We start from the raw sequence: 20,664 nt of genomic DNA, 5'->3' as shown, positions 1-20,664 counted from the left end.
GGAACGGACACGAGGTACCTGCGCAAGCTGCAGTGGCGTCACGTATTTTGTTGTATGGGGAACGGGAGGGAGGGAGGAGTGTATGAGCATTGATTTGAGTGGCTACTACCGAGATCTACAATACAGTTAGCAAGAGTAGGTAGGAGGAGGTAGGCTGCCTTTGTTTTGTGAGCCTATCTATCTCTCTTCTCGAATGCACAACTACTCCGGTATTGCCTGCCTGTCTGCCTGCCTGTCAAAGCAAAAATCGACATGTGCCTCTTATGCCCAGGAAACCCAGGATGGTTGGATGATAAGCTCAAGGGACAGTGTTTGTTCCCGATCGTTCTTATCTACCCATCTACCCCCAGTCGTCCCGTGTCTGCTGATGTGGTGCAACTAGAAGAAACTCTGTCTCTTCTTATCTCTGCATTGGCTGTGAGGAGTTGACACGAGTCCCTGGCATTGTCAGCCAGAGTTATCTTCCATCCGATGCAGCCGACAAGTGAGACCGAACTGCTTGGTTGGTTTGTCCATAGATCGAAAGCCAGAAACATCAACTTTCAACTCTACCTTGTAATCCTAACTGAATGACTGACTAGAGATTGTAACCATCTACATTACCCCGTATTTTACCTGCCTACCTACCTGCCTACCTACCTACCTACCTACCTATACTAGGTCGGTCGGCTAGATTCTCTGTAGACCTGCTTAGTGGCTGATCTTTGACGCCAATTTGCACCAAGGTAAGGTACCTATCTATTCTATCCCCTCCGAGGTAGCGAAGGAATTTGTGCTGAATTACGTTATTGTTTTAAAGAGTTTTGACATTTGGTCGTCCCAAGTCATTCCTCTCGACTGTTGGCTGGCTAGCCCGCTACGTCGTCGGCTGGCGGCGCTTTTACAGTAATCAACCAAAATCTCGAATACCAACGCGCGTTACTCTCAGTCACGAAACCTTTTTTTTTGTTTGTTTGCCAGCTTGCCAAGCCCGCCTCATGGAATAACAACTGCGAACGAACAGGTTCCCCAAACGACGAAAGGCTTCAAGGGGTACTTGAACCACTTGGACGTGTGGAACGTACGCAGTGAGATTGTCAGCACCAGTTCACCGGGCACAGTGCAGCAACCAGGATAAAGAACGGAGAACAAAAGAAAAGAGAAAAAAAAAAAAAAAACGCCAAGCCAAATGCGCTTTTCTTCTCCTTCCTTTCGCGTAATAAACCCTGGCACGGCATTTTCAGGGTCGCCGCTAAAGCGCCCCCGCTTTATCCCAACGAGGCAGGCAAACACCAGTGGGACGGATCAGGCAGTGGAGGCATTAGGCAGGGTTTGCTTCGCTGGCCGAGATGGCATTTTCACCCAGGGGTGGTTTTCTTTTGGGCAATCGCTCGCCTGGCAATTCTATTTCTAATCCTCCCTCTTCTTCCTTTTCACATCCTGCCCACACGCCAAATCACAATCACAACCACAACCACCACACCGACGAGAAGCATACCACCCTGGCGACGTCACAACAACAAAAATCGCCACCACCGCGCCATCACCAAAACCTGAATTCTTTTTCTGGTCGCCCGCAGTGCTTGGACAACCATTCTCGGTATCCCTCTGCACCACTCGCGATCCGAAAGGATGACGATAGCAGGGCTGCCCACGACAGTTCCACCAGCAACATTACCGGAGGCAGCAACGGCAAGGGGAAACCTCAAAACGGGGCCCACCTCGGCGCCTACACAAACCACAACATCATGGTTGCACAACACCGGCAGAAGCAGTTGGGTTTAGTTGACGGCCCCCAACGTCCCGAACCCCCCGTGTTCAACAAGTTCGTCACCGCAGCCGCAACACCTACCGTCTCTCCGACCCTGACGCCGTCGACCACACTACTCAGCTCCAGCTCGAGCACAGTCACCAGCCTACACAGGCCCATGACTCCCACGAGTCCTGTTCGCATTCCCGCTTCCAAGAACCAGCGCGGCGAGAAGCGGTACCACGATACCCACAAACACCATCACCATGGTCGAGGCAGGAAAACTCCTTCGCAGAAATGCCCGGGCCACAAACCGGATGCAATCTCGCCCTCGGTGGCGGCTTTGCTCGCCATCACCAACATACCCCGTTCTAGGGCCACTAGAGTCCAGGCCCTCGCAGGTAGGGCTACGGGTCAGTCCCGCGAGGAGAGCATGACTGTAGACGCCATCATCCAGCGTGTGCAGCGGAATGAGAAGGAGATCAGCTTGACCCTCTCCCGGAGTCCCATGGATCTTCTACTCAGCTCACCCGACGATGGCATGGACGACAGTGACTGCCTCTCATTTTCTGATGATTTTGACGACAACGCGTCGCTGGTAAGCAGCACGCCGAGCCGCGTCAACGTCTCCGCCCGCACCGTTTCTGACGATTCAGTTTCGTCCCTCGACGATTCTTTTACCAGTGGGAGTACACTCTCCCCCGTTCTGTCTCCCGGGACACCTGGTACCCCATTTACAAACTACACTCCTTCAACTTTTGGGAGCTCCTATCGTCGCAAGAGCCCGCGCGTCCCTTTGCGACGTCGACCGGAGCCTTTGTCTTCACCTCCGGGAAGTGCCGCCTGTGACCCGTTGGCCTCTCCGTCGCCAACTATTGCATCAGTCGACCAACTCGATTTCCGTGTGTTCAGCGATGAGCAACAGTCTGGCTCTGAGGATGATAAAAAGTCCGATTCCAGTTTTAAGCCGCTCAAGTCGGCCTTTAAAAGTAACCTTACGGCCTCGCTGAGGGCCTTGCGCAATGCAGCCCGCTCCATCTCTAACCTGGGCATTGCTTCGATACCCCCCGAGGACTTCCTCACGCGGTCTATATTGACCATCGACCCCCGCGTACCTTTCACCGACGAGCGGAGGCCACCTCAATTGGAGGAAGAGCCCAGTGCGGCTCTTCGTCGCTATCTCAACCCAACCACCACTGCCCGCATGGAACTACGTCCTGCAGAGTCTGACTCATCTGCAACTCCGACCCGGCCTAACTTTACAGCTTCTATTCAGATGCAGACTTACAAAGTTCGACGCTCACGGTCTGGATCTCACCATGGCACGTCTCCGTCGTCCCCCCGCGGTATTCCCAGTCCGAATCCGCAAAAGTCCACAACCGGCGAGGCGGGGCCGCAGTCTCCGGAGTCTACCCCTAACGCGACGTCACCTTTGGCGCTACCTGGTCGACAGCGCGAAATGCGTGAGAACTCCGACTTCATCCGGATCGCCGTTATGGAAATGGCTATGCGGAAACGTGGCAAGCTGAGCGACCAGCGACCGGGCCGAGCACGCTGGGCACTACCACCCCGAAAGACAAGCAGTAAGGAGTATGAGATTGGGCCCGACGGTGTCCCTGCCCGCTGGGTGCCTATTATTGCTACATCCTGATCGGATATTTGATTTCTTTTGTAACCGGGCATATCATGCATGATTTGGGAAAGGCGTCTAGGCGGTCTGCATATTTGCGATGGAGATTTAGAGCCTTGTATTGTTTTTGATTTCTCATCTTTATGTTCCTTGCATTGGGTTGGCGGACTATACTACATATCGCGGCATCATCATCACACCACTGGGATGATTTGGCTTCCTCTTGTCTATTTTTTCTTCTCTTTTTTCTTTCTATTATGTTCTTGTCGAACATATTAGTGTATATCTGAGGATCTACTGCACATGGATGATTTGCATTGCGTGGCGTCTCATTTGGTCTAGGGGGTTTTCATAGCGAGACAGACTGAACAAATATCAACCTATATACTACAACTTATAGCTGACTGTTCATGTGGAATGTTGTCAATCGTTGTGTGTTTGGCTGTTAGCACTTCACGTATAGATGCGGGTTTGTTGAACTGTTGTTGAGCTTAGTTCACTGGTAGGACTACCTAGTGTAGACTTGGTTCTCCCCAACTTTAAAAAAAAAAAAAAAAAAAGTAATGAATGTCACCACCACCATCATCTTCACTGCAACCCTCCCTCTACGTCACGATGCATTGCCCAGCCCTGCGCGTTTCCTATCGTAGTACCATGGAGTCGGGAAGCAAATGGGGATAAATTGCAAAGAAAAACGCGTTGCTCGATCTGGACCGCGGCCTTTAAAAAAAAAAAAAAAAAGATTCCCCACCCCTCTTTCACCTCTGGTCGAGACCAAAAGTTCAACAACGTTGGTTACCTTATTTCTTGCGTGTACTGTATGTATTCGGTAGTGTTTGGGAAATTTCACTGTTTTTTTTTTTCTTTCTTTTTTTTTTTCTCTTTTCTCATCATTCTTTTTGTACGCCAAGCCATGATAAAATTATATTAACAGATGAAACCCCTTTCCCCCTCCTCCTTCTCCTCTCCCCGCGATCAAAGAACATCTGAAATAATAGCTTCCGCCTGAACCTATTCCGAGTCCGCAGCATCGTTGTTATCCTGCACCGTCTTGTCGGCCTTTCTAGCCTCGGCCAACCTGGCCCACTCCTGCGCCTTGGCCGATACCTTCTCGCGGCTCTTGGCATCCCCGTTAGCCTCCTCCCACTTGGCCCAGCGTTGGAACCACTTCTTGGCCTGCTTCGGCTTGAGACCCTTGGCCTTGGTGCCGCGCTCAAACACGTCGCGCACGACGGCCTTGTCGCTACCGGCAGCCACCTCGAGGTCGAGCAGCTGGCCGCGCAGGTCGAGCCTCTTGGGGTACGTGGCCAACAGACCCTCAAAGACGGTGCGACCGCGCTCCGGGTCGCCACCGGGGCAGCGGAACTCGAGTCCCGCAAACTTGCTGGCTAGCTCCAGGTGTGCGTGACTCCCGAGGGACTTCATGGCTCGGGGCAGCAGGGCACGACCTCGGTCAGGTGACTTGGCTGAAGTGTAGAGGAAGTGTGCGTAGTTGAGCCAGACTTTGGGTGACTTGCTGCCGAACTTCTTGACCATTGCTTGGAATAGCTCGTCTGCTTTCTGTAGGATGAAAAAAGAGAAGTCATCGTCAGCGCCTCCAAGAAACACACCGAATTAAAAGTAAAACAAGTAAAGGGGAACGTGGTGCTACTCACATCATGCTTTCCAGACTGAATACAGATACTCGCCAACCGTTCATGGACTTCTAGGTCATCATTGTACTGGCAAGCCCGCTTGAAGACTTCGTCCAGGCTCTCGTCTGTGCCGTAGGCCACCTCCAGGTTGAGGTAGGCAATCCAAACGTTGAGCTTTTCCGTTTCCTCGCGCACGTTGATAGTGTTGATGGCTCTCTCGGCAACCTCTCGGGCCTTTGCAAGCTCACTCACCTGCATGTGGAACGCCATATATGCAATCCACAATGCAGACGAGTTCGGCTGTCCGAGCAACAGTCTCTCAAAGTCACCAGCGGTCTGGGGACCGTTGGCATCCAGGTCACCGGTGCGGTCAACCTCGATCTCGGCCTTTCTCCGCTTCTTGGTCTTCTTGTCCGTCTGCTCCTCTGAAGAACCATCAAGCTCCTGCTCGTCAGCATCGAGGTTACCGCCTGACCAATCAAACCCTCCGGCATCTAGTCCCGGAAGAGCGGCACCTCCGGCTTGCGCGTCCGTCATGGAGACATCGTCGTCTTCCTCATCTTCCTCATCGGAAGATTTTGCGTCGCCTGTGCCCGTAAATAGCACAACGCTGTCGCCATCATCCATATCATCATCTTCGTCCTCGTCATCATCATCGTCGCTGTCGAAGCCAAGCGCCGCGCCAGAATCGTCGCTATCTTCATCGTCTTCCATGTCGTCATCGCTGTCGGTATCCTCAAAATACGACGGCTTCAGTCCAAAGCTGACCTTCTTCTTGGTTGCATCAACACTGAGAATGATTGCCTTGACGCTGTCGCCCTCCCTGTAAAGTTTGGTTGCGTCCTTGACAGGCTTGTCAGCCATCTCAGTCCTGTGACAGAGTCCACTGACGTTCGCCGAGTTGTCGATGAGGATAAAGGCACCAAAGTCAGCAACCTTGCGCACTTTGCCGGTGACAACCTGGCCCTCCTTCAAGTCTCCGTAGCCAGGCAGAGGCTTGTAATCCTCGTCAACAGCCGAAGCCTTGAGGCTCATCTGAACATGACCGAGAGTCTTGTCGACAGAGGTCACGCGGCCCTTGACGAGCTGGTCAACCTGAAAGTGCTCTTTCCAATCCTTGAGGAAGGCGTCGGAGAGATCGGATATCCTGACCAATGCCGTGACATCGCCACCGAGGGTGACAAACAGACCTTTGTCGGAAACGTTCTTCACAAAGCCCCGAAGGATTGTGCCCTGCTCGATTTGGGACACGCTGGTGATCTCCTTGTCCTTGACGGGCAGCTCCGAGCTCAGAACGCGTGATTCTCGTGCCGAAAGTCGGAGCTTTTTGTTGTTCTTGTCAATGCTCACAACCGACACTCGAACGATGTCGTTCTTGGAGTACTTGAGGGGGTTGGCGTGTTCGTAGTCATCGCTCAAGTCGATAATGTGTACAGGCGCGGCGATACTGTCACTGATCTGGATGAATACCTGGCGGTCGTTCACCTTGGTAACCCTGGCGTGCATGACGGTGTCTTTTTCTAGTTCCTCCCACTTCATGTGCTCGTTGGGCCGTGCCGAGCGCGCTGACAAGTCCAGTTTGCCATTGTCGGCATCGACAGCCAGTACGCGAGCCCGGAGAGCAGTGCCCACGGGGAAGTTCTGGCGCAGGTCCTTCCCGTGAGAGCTGTCGTCTGATACCTCACTGGACCGAATCCTACCCCTGACGGTGGGGGAAAGATTCACCCACAGCCACTTGTCCTCGTTGTTGTTTACAAAAGTAAGCCAGCTCGACCCGGCCTTAACATCGGCCATGGCCAGCGGCTTGTATCGACCCTTGGCCCGCACACTGCTAGGCTTGGCAGTGAGCTCCAGAACAGAGTTTGCCGTGCGGTGCGAGAAGGGCAAGAAGCGGTAGTTGCGTGCATCGTGCACGCCAATGACGCGAACGTCGATGATCTGGTTCTGTGTGAATTTCGACAGTGGGTCTTTCGCGTTCGTAATCTCGTCCCAAGCATCGAATACTTCGGAAATGTCTACACGTCCCTGAACGTTGTCTGCTAGCGCCACGTTCAGCTGCGTTTTCTTAATAGACGCGATCCTGGCCTTGGTGACGGTGCCGACACTGATGTCGTCTGTTGAAGTAATCGATGCATCAACGGGGTTAGAAACTGGTTTTGCCTCATGCCGTGGCTTGGTTTCCTTGGGTGCCTCGGCATCTGGCATGGAAACCACCAAGCGCTTGTCCTCCACTGAGTGTACCTTGACCTGGATAGCCTGGTGTAGACGCAATCCAAAGTCCTCCAGAGCCTGGTTTTGGGTCGAAATCATCGACTTTGGCAGCAGAGCCGTCAAATTGCCACCAAACTGAACAAATACAGCTGTGGATGTGATGTTGCGCACAAAGCCCTGAACCAGTTTGCCAACCTTGGCGTCTGCGAGCGTGGCCAGAAACTGACCGTTCTGGCTGGCCTTCACAAGGCTTGGCTTGAGGGACAAGACAATCGACCGTCGGCCCTCGTCCTTCTCAAGGATGACCATATCCTCAAGGGTCTGCCCAACACGTATTTTGCTGAGTGCGGACTGGTTCTTTGATGGTGATTTGTCGGTAAGATGATGTGCTCGCAAGACTGCCTTTAGTAAGCTGTCTTTGAGCTCGAGAAACACGTTGTCCTCTGATTTCTCGGTGACGCTTCCAGACACGAGATCGCCAATCTTAAGTTTCTGGAGTGCCATCTGCTTCTCAACCCCAAAAGCAGCCGGATCCTTGCAAGAAACCACCAGTCGGCGCCTCTCAGGGTCAACGTTGATGACGTGCACGTTGACGACCTGGCCGGTCCGGAAATGTTCGTTCGGATCCCGGATGAAGCTCTCGCTCATCTCTCCAATGGGCAAGAAACCTCTCAGCGTCCCGTAGAATTGTACGAATGCCCCGATGGGCTTGATCTTGACGATGGTTCCCTGGACTTGCTGTCCGACCGAGGCCTCGCTAAAATCCTTGATGGGTGCTGCCTCTGAGTTCACCAGGGTCTTCTTGAACGTCAAGCGTAGCTGGTTCTTGGCCGGATCAACCGACAGAACGCGAGCTTTGACCTTGAGACCTTCTCTGAACTTCTTCTCGGGGTGCTGAAGACGAACATCGGCAAGGTGCATCTCAGGAACGAAGCCAGTGATGCCGTCGGCCAACTTGACGATCACACCGCTCAAACCATCCTCCTTGACTATCAGCTTCTCAATCGTAACACTAACCACCTCGGCGATGGGCACGTCCTCGATACGCAAATATTGGCGCTCGAGTATACTCTTCTCAAAGGACAAATGATACGTGCCGTCCATCGAGTTATAGCCCACAATCCTGCCTCGATGGACAGATCCGGTCTTGTACGGTCCGCTGGCCTCATACAGAGCGTCCACTCTTCCATCTTTGACCCGGGAGATGTGGACAAAGCCAGGAACGCCTTCGACGCCCGTGTCAACAAAGAGGCCAATATCTGGTTCGACCTTGGTGACGGTACACTGCTCCACTATGGAGGAGTGAGGTAGAGCCTCCAAGGGAGACAGCTCCTTCCCGTCCACAGTGGCGTGCCTCGGTTGGAGAGATGTCAGGTGGCTGAGTAGACTTATCCCAAGCTTGAGATTATCTGACGTGGGGAAATTGCAAATAACCCTGGCCTTGACTTTCGAACCAATCTTGTACTTTTTCTCCAAGTTGACTCCGTTCGGACCAAGCCCAGAGTGAATAATATCGGCTGTCACATCCAGAGACCCCATAACCTTGCCCGCAAGTCCTCTTCCGGATACATCCGAGACTAATACATCCACAGCAGTGCCGGGGAGAAAGGTGTTGATGGTTTTTGCCGTGCCCGGGAAGAGCTGCACGTTGCCCAGCTTCTTGGTCAGCGTCGAGACCTGGGCAACCTTACCCTTGACGCTCGTAACCAAGAGGAGATGCACACAGCCAGGCTCTAGTTGTGTAGCCGATATGCTCTTGTCTACCTCCTTTTTGGACAAGAAGCCAGTGAGATTTTTTATGCCAAGGTCCATCACGTATCCGTGATCCTCTACACTTGAGATGGAGCCCACAACAGTGCAATTCTCAACAACATCTGCGCTCGAGAGGCCCGTGTTTGCGAGCTCAGGCTGTAGCGAGAGCTCAATCCGTCTCTTGCCCTTCGCACCAGCTGTACTGGGCTCCTCCATGGTGGAAACCACATACGCTCGAACGTATTGGCCGATTGACATGATAGATGCGAGGTCGATATCACTGTCGTCGTCGTCGTCGTCTTTTTGGTCAACATCCATCGCATCTTGCAGCTTCTTGGTGAGCTGTGTCGAGATGGACGTTGCTTTGACATGTCCAGTCACATTGTTAGGCAGGGAGATTTCAACCTCGAGAGCACTGATGGCACTAATTTGCCCAAGAACCAAGGAGCCCTTGACGAGTCTCTGGACGATTTTGTGCTGTGTCAGTAGGTTCTCCCAGGAACAGCAAGTCCGCAAGCAGCGCAGCATTGGAGGCGTTCGCTCACCTTGAAGTTCAAACTTTCTATTTTGACAGCGTCTGCATTTTTGGTGAAATCCTTCAGCTGCGTCTTGGACTTCTTCCCCTTGATCTTTTTGGGTACGCGATCTTCCTTGCCCTTGCTCTTCCCAGACTGTTGCTCGAATAAGACGTCCTTGCTAGCCTGCACCTTGATTTGCTTATGCTCCAAGGGTGTGAGGACACTTCCACCTCCTCGGGGGAATAGTGGCTCATCCTCCTTTAGCTTCGAGATAACAGGTGCTGCCGGCGCGCTGGCCGGCTTGTCGGCATTGTCCTTGGACTTGGACGCTGAATCGGATCGAGGGCGTTTAGATGGTGGTTCGCCGGCGGGCGGTTTCGCTGCCGGCTTGCTGCCGGGAGCATCTTTGCGTTTTAGGGAGCTCATGGTGAGCTGTTCCGATGACCGTATAAATTTCGAGCCAACGGGCATGGACAACAACCGACACCGCGAACTTTCTGCAGGACCGATCCTGAAATTCTCTACCTAAGAAGCGTCGCGCGCATCTGTTCAGCAAAAAAATTATTTGCGGGGCGCGCCCGATAACGGTTGCGATAACACAGCTAGCAAGGGGTCCAAATTATACAGTACGTCCGTCCGTCCTTCTGCTTTTTGCAGTCCCGCGGTACCCCTCAGGTGGGCCCCCGGCTGACATTATGTGGATCCATGACGCTGCATGTCTCGGGCAACGCCTTGAGCCTTTGCGCAGGCGGTACCTAGTATGGCAGCGCGGCTTTGACGAAGCCGATGGAACTAGCAATGCAATCTCCCATCGATTGTCCTAATTCCCAATCTAGGCACTTCATTGCGAGCTGACGAAACAAACTGAACAACGTAGATTGCAAAAAAGGTGTATTCATATACAGAAAAGCGAACCATGAACATAACTTGACTGCACCGGGAACAAGGCGACGCCAAGTTGTTCTAGTTGATCCCGCCGCCCACGATGAGCCCCCGCAAACGAGCACGTCGAGATCCCACCGAGGCAAACACATCGCGCCCTCTGATCCCATCGACATCCTCCAGTAAACCCCCGACGGCACTCCCAACCCGCGCAATCTCATCTTCTCACGCTTCAGCATCATCGCCAGCTCTCCCGACGACTTTTGCTCCATTCTCAGCTGCCACAGCTGCATCGGCGTCAGCCAGCCGGCTGTCTCTGGTCCAAGATGCTCCACAGCAGCAACAACCTCCTCCTGTAAAGCAGGTTCACAAAAGCCGAAGCTGGTACGGGTCATGGCCTAGGGCACCGAGGTCGAAAGCCGGTGCCTCCACACATGTGGCCCGCGAGTCGATACTAGGCGGCACATTGAAGCCCGACACGATACCAAACCTCACACGGTTTGATACCAAGAGGAGTACGGACAGTGGCAGTGATACTCCCGGATCTCTTTCGCAGTTACCGCCTGTCGAGGAATCAGACACACCCACAGGTCACGGACATCCATCCGATTCTGGAGCCGCTGAGCCTAATGGCCACGCTAGCATCAAATCGGATGATGCGACATCCGCCACCGCGACTGGCGGAGATGGCAACCCTCCGCTTCCAGAACTTCAACGGCCTGCAGGCGTGTCTGAACTACCACAAAGGCCTGCAACCTCCTCTGGATGGCTAGGATGGCTTGGCCGGTCTGCCGCCCCCGCTCCGGTGCAGACCGTGGAGTCAACATCCATTCCGGAATATTCCAAGTCCCAGAATCCGGAAGCGAAGCCTTTACTGGCGCCGAATAGCAACAAGGATGACTCAAAGCACCAGAATGGTAATCCAGGTTATGATGCCACATCAACCTCGGCCTCACTACCTCCTTCATCTTTACAACCACCTGCCGAGCCAGCTGCAACTTCTTGGTTCGGGTTCTGGCCCACCAGCCGCCCGGCTCCGCCACAAGAAGCGACCTCGGTTAAAAATGATATTGTTCAGAGAAGTAAACCATCGTCCGCGGATCTTGTCACTGAGCCAGTCAAGGATCGGGAAGATGCGGCGATGACAGATAATTCCGTGACATCCCCTGAAGCGCAGCCGGCGGGGTCAACTTGGGCGTTCTGGTCAAGGGATTCAAACACCAAGTCTACGGGGTCTGGCAAGGGTGTTGCAAAGCGGGAGCCCGGAGAGATTGCCGTCATGGGCGAAGGCTCAGAAGCCCACCCAGAACCTGCCAGTACAATAGACAATGCCCCGCCACCCACGGCATCTGCCGTGTCCAAGGCTAAAGAGTCGCCGAAGAAGTCTAAGCGTGTTCGGCCTCAGTCGATGGATATCGATGATCCTACTACTACTAACAGGCCCTCGACGGCCACATCTGTCGCTACCACCAAGACAGAGTCTAGCGTCAAGGCTACGACTTCTGCCGTGGATGGCACCGTTAAAACTTCGGCCGGGAACCTTCTATTGCCATCCTTTAGGTCTACCTACAGGATGAAGGAAAACCCATCCATTATTCAGCAGATTGCGCAGTTCCTCCTCAGGACTCATCAGAAACCCCAGGCGAACCACGCATTTCTCACCAAGGAGCCACCGAAAATCAAAAAGGCACTGGCTATCGGGGTTCATGGCCTGTTTCCAGCGACTTACCTGCGCCCCATGATTGGCCAACCCACCGGCACATCCATCCGGTTCGCAAATCATGCTGCTGATAGTATACGTCGATGGGCTGATAGCCACGGTTGCCAGGACTGCGAAATCGAAAAGGTTGCGCTTGAGGGCGAGGGCAAAATTGGAGAAAGAGTAGAGAATCTCTGGAAGCTGCTTCTGAACTGGATCGAGTCTATACGAAAGGCCGATTTCATATTGGTGGCATGTCACTCTCAGGGTGTGCCAGTCAGCATCATGTTGGTTGCCAAACTTATCGAGCTTGGTATCATCACGACGCCGCGTATTGGTGTCTGTGCAATGGGTGAGTGGATGGATGCAAGACTGAAAAGATGCCATTCGAATCGGACTAGAGATTGTGGCTGACAGAGAAGCAGCTGGTGTCTCACTCGGACCCTTTCCAAGCTACCAATCTGGCATGGGTATGCTCATGGGATCCGCAGGTGAACTGTGGGAGGCAAGTCTAACAGTTCCAGATCCAAACACAAGCCAACGAGCTACAACTAACAAAGATGTTCTCTCGGGCAGTTTGGAAATCCCGAAAGCGAGGTTTCCAAGCGTTACGAGGCCGCTCTCAAGGCTGTACTGGAGTACGGTGTGAGGGTTACTTATATCGGCAGCATAGACGATCAGGTCGTTCCTTTAGAGGCAAGTAGCCCAACTCACTCTACAACTTTTGTGCGCTATGCTAACCTGCTTTGAAACAGTCTGCACTGCACTCTCCCGCTAATCATCCGCTGCTTTTCAGAGCGGTGTTTGTGTGAGTTTGGAACACATACGGCCAAGTTATAATCCCGGGGCTAACAAGTTAATCAAATGAAGTGATGCGAGGGTGCACGCTGCGGACTTGTAAGTAATCATTTCACTGTGCAGGACAACACACAAGACAACTGCTCACACCATGAATCTACAGTATCGCCCACTTGGTTGGATTCGCCCTAAAGCTCCGAAACATGGGCATCTCAGACCATGGTCTCATTCGGGAATTGAGTGTTCCGCTGGCAGGGTCGCTCTACTCAGGAGCCGGGCATTCCACGCTCTACGATGATCCGCAACTTTACGAGTGAGTGGAAGATTCCAGCCTTTCTCGTTTCAACCACTATAGACTGGCATCCGTTAACCAGCAACATGCGTAACCCAAAATAGCCTTGCCGTGTCCCACGCCCTAGAAACAAGCGACGTAGGCAAGGTTCCTTGCGAGATCGGAAAGCACGAAGGCATCACCACCAGTAACCCTTATCATCTCCCTTGGATCATGCGTGGTCTTTTAGAGGAGGACTTTGTCAAGACGGAACTGTCATCAGAGGTCACGGAGCTGTTGAAGCAGTTTGACAGCTGGAAGCCCGTGACCAAAGCGTTGAAGGATGTCAAATATAGACTAGAGGCCGTTCGCTCAAAGCTTTGAGTTAGAATTCGCGACCGGCAAAAGCCAAATACATACAAGGATACCCGGAAGGCGGTCAATTCGTGGGGGGGAAAGGATAGAGGGTGTATTATGTGATATTTTGTAATCATGATTATAGAAAAAACATCAGTCAGTGTTTTTAGAATATGCATCCAAAGTTCCATTGCAGATTGTTACTAATGCTTGATGGGATGCTCTCATGTCGGTTTCTATATTCATATGGTATTGCGACAGACACCATTACAGATTTTTTTAGTTTACAAGGTTTATAAAAAAATAAAAAAAAAGAAACACCGTGTTGTACACATCACATTAAAAAAGGGGGGGTTTCCGTGACTTGACCTGAACCCTGTTTCATTGCCTGCCAAGCTGCCATTGGCGAATGATGTTCTGAATCTCGTCCCAGCTCAGCTGCTTATTGGTGACACCAACGGCGGTCGCCTCCTGAAGAACAACCGTCGGGGCGCCGCTGCCCCTGCCCGGGTTCTCGACCATACCGCCGACAACCCTGCGGGCGACGTTGCGCAGATCATCGACGGTAAGCGCGTTAATGCGGCGCGTCATCTCGTGCACGGGCACCTTGCGGCCGTGGACCTGAACCTGCCTGCCGAGGTCCTCGAGCTCGATCATGCGGCTCTCGAGGTTCATCAGCAGGCTCGACCTCAGCTGGTTCTTGGCCCGGTCGACCTCGGCCTTGGTAACGGCCGAGTAACCCTTGTCGAGCGTCAGGGACCTCAGCTCACGGCACATGACCTCCAGCATGCTGGCTGTGCGGCCGGGGAAGCACGAGGCTGCGATGCCGAATAGACCAGAGTCGGTGTAGGAGTGGTTGAACGCCACGCATGACTCGACCCACCCGTGTTGGTTGAGGACGTTTGTGTACAGCCGCGAGTACATTCCCTTGCCCGGACCGCCGGCGGAGAAGGAGCCACCGCCGCCGAGCAGAGTCTGCAGGGCCGCGAGCGCATAGATGTCGTCGTCGAGGATGGGAAGTCCCTCAAACGCGAGCTGTATGTGGGTGAAGTTGGGTATGTTGGGGTTCAATGGCGGCGGTTGAGGGGCTAGCGTGAGGAAGCCGCCGGTGTAGTGGGAAGCACCGGTATCTAGGGGAGCCGTGGGTAATGCGCTGGGAGAGATGGGTTTGGAGGCATTTTTGAAGAATGGCAGCTTGCTTAGCAGACTAGACTGTTGCTGCTGTTGCTGCTGCTGCAGTTGTGCAGCTGCAGACTCATCTGATGGTATTGTGGATGTTTCCTGGGCCTTTGGCGGAGGCTTTCCCCTCATATCCCCAAAGTACTGCTCCGTGAGCTTGACGGCATCCATGTGCGGAATGCCAGCAAAGGCCACAACCATCCTCTCCGGGCGGTAGAACGCATCCCTATATGCCGAGATGACTTCTCGGTTGATGGAACCCAGCCTTTCTTGTGGACAAAGTAATGGGTTTCCAAGAGTGTTGTCCTTGAAAGCTGCCGTGTGCACAAGCTCGGGCAAAATCAGATCGGGTTTTGACCAAATCTCCGTAACCTCGTACTGGGCCGTCTCAAGCTGCTGGGAGATTTCGTCGTCTGTAAGTTTAGGGGTTCGTATTGTCTCGGCCAGCAAACCAACGGTAGTTGGAATGGCCTGATTGAAGGTGGCAGCCTGGTACATCATGGATTCTCGCGAGGAAGCGCACTGAATGTTTCCACCCAGATGCTCAACGGCTTCCAGCATCTCATCCGCAGTGTGCTTGTTTGTCGACTTGAAAGCAAGACGGTCCATAATGTGACTAGCGCCGCGCAAGTAGTCGTTCTCGTACCTAGAACCTGCATCGATATAAACGCCAACCCCTGAAAAGGCCCCTGGGAGGGCCTCGGAGGCAACCCTTATGCCGTTTGGAAGTGTCGTAACATTATCTAATTCGGTGGGTTCCTATCATGCGCAAGCAAGTGAGTGTAAGTATTAATCAAGAAAGGTGATAAAAGACAGCTAGAAGAGCTTTCCTTACCCTTGACGAAGGGGCGGCATCGGTAAACGTCCTTTTTGCAGAGCTTGATAAAAGCGAAGCCACTTGTTTTGACCTGCTCACACGGTTGGTATATGTACGTGCCAGGCCAGGGAGCCTGGCAGAGCAGGTTCGAAGCATCGCATGCGCTGGTGTTGAAGACTATTGGGTGGTTTCCGTAGCTCGAGGTGCTCTCTCATCGACGGCTAGTATGAGGCGCCTTGTTGTTCTCTGCACCGTGACACGAAAGGGTAAGCGCGCCAACCAGTAAGTAGGGTTGAACGTTGCTGCGCTGGGTCGTGAATATCTCTTGCCGGGATATTCTCGTCAAAAAGATATTTTTCCTGAAATGACAAGGCGCCGACAAGGCCGTCAAGTTCTACCGTATGGCCGAGACCGGGGTCCTTGCACTGTAGACGCGTCTGCGCTTCAGGGCCCTATGGATTGGTTGATGACCTGAAAAAAATTGCTGTCGTTATCGATAGGCTAGAGCGATCCTTGGACCATGGCTGCTAAAAGAGCTAAGAAAAACCGTTTACGAATTCGATTACTTTTCGTCACGTGCGCAGCCTAGAATCATCACGTCACTTGATGCCGCTACCACGTGATATACGCCTCGAAGGGAAGCCTGATCCGACAGCCCTTTTGACTCCTGACCTGATCTCTGATCTGCTCCATGCTGCGGGGTTGAGCTGCACGAGGCCAAACAACATGCGAACCACTCAAACATATGCGCATGACGGGAAGTAGCGGCGGCTGCCCTGTCAGTGGAACACACCAATTTCCTGTAGGTGGTCCTGTCCCTCTGCTCAAGTTGAGGATTTATTTGTTACAAGACGGTATGTATATTTATTTTATTGTGGGTTTTGCTGCAGCCGTTCTGGTTTTTCTTTTCTTGTCTTGTTTCGGTATTTTTTTTCCTTTAAGCTTCTCTCATCTACCCATGTTTGCAATATGAAGTCGAATAAGGAGTCTGCATTTGGTCAAGGATGACGGTTTCCACGCTTCGGGCGGCATCCATTTCTATACGATTTAAGATAAAAGAATTCATGACAAACCTCGGGCATTTGGATTGTACTTGTAGACAAAGATTAGCGCTGGGAGTTCATTCAAGTCGAGGCTCAGTGAGGGGCTGCTAGGTGGACCGATCCGGGATGGACGTGGCAGCGAGGGGGACAATACGACTCGTCCCATCCAGCGGTGACGGCTAGATAGGTAGGTATACTGTATAGTGAGTGCTGGGGCTGGGAGTAATAGTGCTTTTTTACTGACATGGCCGGATTGTGGCTGTACTGTACCGTGCTGTACTGTGCTGTACTGTACTGCGGTTGCACTACCGTACAAAGTAAGTCCATCCACGGATGCCAGTCGCTACCACCCTGAGAAGGTTGACAAGGAAACAATTGCCTACTGTAGCTTAGTGCCCCCCTCTGTACAAACTTGTGGGCTGGGTTGCATCAGTGATCAAAAGCGTCCCCCATGTTGCAAAGCAAGAAACCAGACTTGCGCGGCCGACCAGCCAAACGAGCAACAAGCCTGTCCGGTGAGGGTCGTAGCTATCTCACTAACGTGGTTCACGTTTGATCTCATGGCACATGGGACCTGGCATCCGGCCTGCCTAGAACGTTTTGGGCCGATGGGTGGGAGCCGTTGACGAGTCGATATGCTTGTTATTCATGTCCGAATGATGTGCACAACTTCGCTTGCATGATTGATTGGAAACCAAAAGGAACCTCCTCTTGTTTGTGTCTTTTTTCTCTTTCGGACATTCGATTCTAATTACAAACCATGTTCCGTTTTGTACCTGCCTGCCATCACAAGGTAAGGTATCCACCCGCCGTTTTATGCCTGTCGAAACCTGGTCTTCTCTTTTTTGTTTTTTGTTTTTCTTTCTTTTCTTTTTTTTTCATTGCTTCTTTCCTTCTCCATCGCCGCTCCGTCTCTTCTTTGCTGCATAATCCAGCCTGATCTCCATGAGTCTTTGAGCGCGCCCCTTAACTGACAAGTCTGAGTCCTGACTGCTGCTACTACTACTCAAGACAATTAACCGACCGATTTGTTGTCCGCCCCATATTGTGCCCGTACCCTTTACAAGGCATTCCCTAACCCGACGTTTCCCTTTGTATTGATCGCTTGTCCACCTTCTCCACTATCCCACTATCCCTGGCCCCCCCTGGCGCCCCTGCCGCCGGAGTTGTAGGGTCAGTGCAGGCCTGACGAATAGGTACCTGCCTTAACTGCGTGGGTATCAAAATCCCCAAGAACCCTGATGTTCAGCCAACAACCGAGCCCAGCGACCTCATCGCCGCCCCTGTTGTCGCCAGGCACATCTCTTCCCTCGGTCTCACCCGCCAACGTCCAGGCTCAGCCTCCACACACAAACATCGCCACATCACCATCCGTTGCTACTGCTGCCGCTGCTGTCACGGTTGCGGGCAGCTCAGGTCACAGAAGCAGCCGCTTGCGAGGTCTTTCGTACTTAAAGAACTATACTCAGAACCATCTCCTGAACAGGGATTTGAACAAAGAATCAAACGGCAACCCTGCCAGCCCGGGTAACCCCGATTCGCCCCCGCCGCAGTCGTCAACCTTCAATCCGCAAACGATTCCTGCCCAGATAAAAGCCAGCCGCCCGGTAAGCCGACTTTTGAGATCAGTCAGCCACTCTCCAACATCTCCGTCGACGCCGACTACTGCTGCTTTTGGCATCTTGAGTGCTGCAGCTGCAGCATCCGCGAGCACATCTCCTGTAACTACGCCGCCACCGATCTCGCCGACATCTCGACATAATCGCTTCTCGCTAGGGCCCGCATCCGCGTCGCTGTTTCTATCTCCCGAGACATTTGACAATACATTCGATACCACTCATCGGAGCTCTTCTCCTCTCCTGCCTACGGCCTCGCCCGTCAACTCGCTACAGTTAGAATTTGCATCTTCAGCCTCAGCAAGAACAGGGCCTCAACCTGAGGCGTTGGCTGCAGATTCGTTGTCGACTAAAACCCCTGGCCTTCCTCGACTGCGCCCTTCGAACCTCCCATCACCCCACACGACCTGCCCTGGAACCGAACTTGAGCCAGCGGCGCTAGATCTGGAGGACGTCAACACTGCCGCAGGCACAATGACGAGAATGCGTGCGGCCACGGCCTCGGATGCGACCGTGCTGGCTCAGAATGGGAGCACCAGCACGGACGCGATGCCATCAATTCGATTCACTACATTTTGCGATCCTAGAGCGACGCGCCCATCTCTCACATTTACCCCTGTGTCGCGGACACTGCCTACGGGCACTGAAATCATACGCGTTGGTCGATATTCGGAGCGAGACGTGCCGCCAAACGTTCCAATAAACGTGCCCTCGGCGGCTCCCGTAGGCTTCAAGAGTAAAGTTGTCAGCAGGAGGCATTGTGAATTCTGGAATGAGGACGGGAAGTGGTATATCAAGGATGTTAAAAGCTCCTCGGGCACCTTTCTCAACCACATACGGTTGAGTCCTCCTGGCACCGAGTCTAAGCCTTTCCCAGTCAACGACGGAGATATTGTGCAACTGGGTATAGACTTTAAAGGTGGCGAAGAAATGATATTTCGCTGCGTCAAAATGCGGCTTGAGCTCAACCGCGGCTGGCAAAACAAGCTGAACGCTTTTAAGTATGTCGAATTATCCCGCGTGTCCGTGTTACGGTAGACAGAAGCTGACAGTTTTCTCTCCAGTATGACGACGCACAAGCAGCTGCGAAACATGACCAAGTCTGACCCTAACGGCGCCAGCCAGACATCGCAGGATTGCTCCATATGTCTCAACTCGATTGCGGTAAGCGGCATCTCATCTGTCTTGCACCCTTGCCCAGGAGATCCACTAACAGATAGCGGTTGTACAGCCATGCCAATGTTTGTTTGTAGCCCCGTGCTCGCACACGTGGCACTACAAGTGTATCAAGAGTCTCCTTATGTCTCCTCAATACCCGATATTCATCTGTCCCAACTGCCGAGCAGCTGCCGATCTGGAAGCCGAAGTCGAGGATCCGGAGGAGTGGGAGCAATTGGACTCGGAGGAGGAAGCAAACGACGCTTCTAACGCACCCTCATCCACGCAACCAAAGGCCGATTCGATTGCTGCCGCATCTCAGTCTTCGGGTCCTTTGCAGGCACAATCACAACCGTCGAGCGCTCAAGGAATGCCCAATGTTGTTTCTCAAACAAATGGCACGGTGTCACAAACAACACCTGGTCGCAGCACAACGCCATCACACGCCACTTCAATGCCGATGCCGATCCCACGTGCCTCCTCAGACGTGACTCGTAGACCAGTCCCGTCGAGCACAATGGAGATGGACATTGATACACCATCCCCGACTAGGGACCCACGGCAGACTCGCACGCCTTCCCCTGCCTCAAATGGTCCTGCGCCGCTTGGTGTTGCCGAGGGGCCCATCACACCGAGAAACGACGCTGGTCCGTGGGTTTTCGATGGCGGTGTGATATCGAGACTAGGGGCATCGACAACCCTGGCGTCCCCGGCTGTGGTCGAAGGTTCAATAACGCCTCGCAACCCAGGTGGGGCGCAGGTGACCAGTATAGACGACATAGCAAGAGCTTAGGCGGCTCAAAGCTCTGCCTAGCAGGCAACATCGTGGACTTGGATTTCACCGAGACTGGTCCCCCTCCCTTTCCTCCGTCGGCCGCGGGTAGGCCGCGACATAAGAGAATTGGCCACCAGCCGCGAGGCGAGCCCTTCTCAGTCGCCTACGTGCGAAGACGTAGCAAGCTCCAAGGCTGCCTAAAATGCAGCATTTCGGAGTGCACGAGACAACCGAAGCATTTGACGCAATCGACGGCAGGTTTCACTGGGAGCGGATCGAAGTCTTTGATTTCGTGCATATAACAATTATAATATTACCTTGACTACAACCCACTCAACAGTCAGCCTACTCACGGGCCCCTTGGTGGCCTTGGATCCGTTTTTGGCAGTCTGCAGCCAGATGCAATCGGCTCGTGAGATTGGGAAGCGTGGGAAGTTTATTAGGACACGGTTGGGCGTTAACGGGTTGGTCTATACTCTTTTCTTGCATGCATTGGTATTTTATTTCAAGTTGCTTATTCTTGTTTATACATTTTCGCAATGTCCGTTGCACGCGCGCCGCACGGATACAAGCTGTGGTGTTGGTCGGGGTGCAC

The 20,664-nt window shown here is 53.1% G+C and overlaps 5 protein-coding genes across 5 annotated transcripts; 3 read left to right on the top strand and 2 right to left on the bottom strand.

Moving 5' to 3' along the window:
• Positions 1–1,328: 1,328 nt before the first annotated feature.
• PpBr36_03642 (uncharacterized protein) lies at positions 1,329–3,380 on the top strand (the record flags this gene model as incomplete). Its single annotated transcript, XM_029890812.1, has 1 exon — positions 1,329–3,380. The coding sequence occupies one exon, from the start codon at positions 1,329–1,331 to the stop codon at positions 3,378–3,380; it is 2,052 nt and encodes a 683-aa protein (XP_029752960.1).
• A 990-nt stretch (positions 3,381–4,370) lies between these two features.
• Positions 4,371–9,900, bottom strand: PpBr36_03641 (uncharacterized protein; the record flags this gene model as incomplete). The annotated part of the gene is made up of 3 exons (XM_029890811.1): positions 4,371–4,919; positions 5,015–9,418; positions 9,502–9,900. The coding sequence occupies 3 exons, from the start codon at positions 9,898–9,900 to the stop codon at positions 4,371–4,373; spliced, it is 5,352 nt and encodes a 1,783-aa protein (XP_029754332.1).
• A 559-nt stretch (positions 9,901–10,459) lies between these two features.
• On the top strand, positions 10,460–13,508 carry PpBr36_03640 (uncharacterized protein; the record flags this gene model as incomplete). Its single annotated transcript, XM_029890810.1, has 7 exons — positions 10,460–12,407; positions 12,473–12,525; positions 12,632–12,736; positions 12,811–12,863; positions 12,926–12,952; positions 13,017–13,166; positions 13,250–13,508. 7 exons carry the CDS (start codon positions 10,460–10,462, stop codon positions 13,506–13,508), a joined length of 2,595 nt encoding a protein of 864 aa, XP_029754333.1.
• Positions 13,509–13,862: 354 nt separating this feature from the next.
• On the bottom strand, positions 13,863–15,633 carry PpBr36_03639 (uncharacterized protein; the record flags this gene model as incomplete). The annotated part of the gene is made up of 2 exons (XM_029890809.1): positions 13,863–15,419; positions 15,496–15,633. The coding sequence occupies 2 exons, from the start codon at positions 15,631–15,633 to the stop codon at positions 13,863–13,865; spliced, it is 1,695 nt and encodes a 564-aa protein (XP_029753258.1).
• A 2,128-nt stretch (positions 15,634–17,761) lies between these two features.
• Positions 17,762–20,087, top strand: PpBr36_03638 (uncharacterized protein; the record flags this gene model as incomplete). The annotated part of the gene is made up of 3 exons (XM_029890808.1): positions 17,762–19,137; positions 19,201–19,300; positions 19,368–20,087. The coding sequence occupies 3 exons, from the start codon at positions 17,762–17,764 to the stop codon at positions 20,085–20,087; spliced, it is 2,196 nt and encodes a 731-aa protein (XP_029753257.1).
• Positions 20,088–20,664: the final 577 nt, after the last annotated feature.

This window comes from Pyricularia pennisetigena, chromosome 3 (assembly GCF_004337985.1).
Source record: "Pyricularia pennisetigena strain Br36 chromosome 3, whole genome shotgun sequence".
In the NCBI taxonomy this organism is placed as follows: Eukaryota; Fungi; Ascomycota; class Sordariomycetes; order Magnaporthales; family Pyriculariaceae; genus Pyricularia; species Pyricularia pennisetigena.
This window is presented reverse-complemented; position numbering and strand designations above follow the sequence as displayed.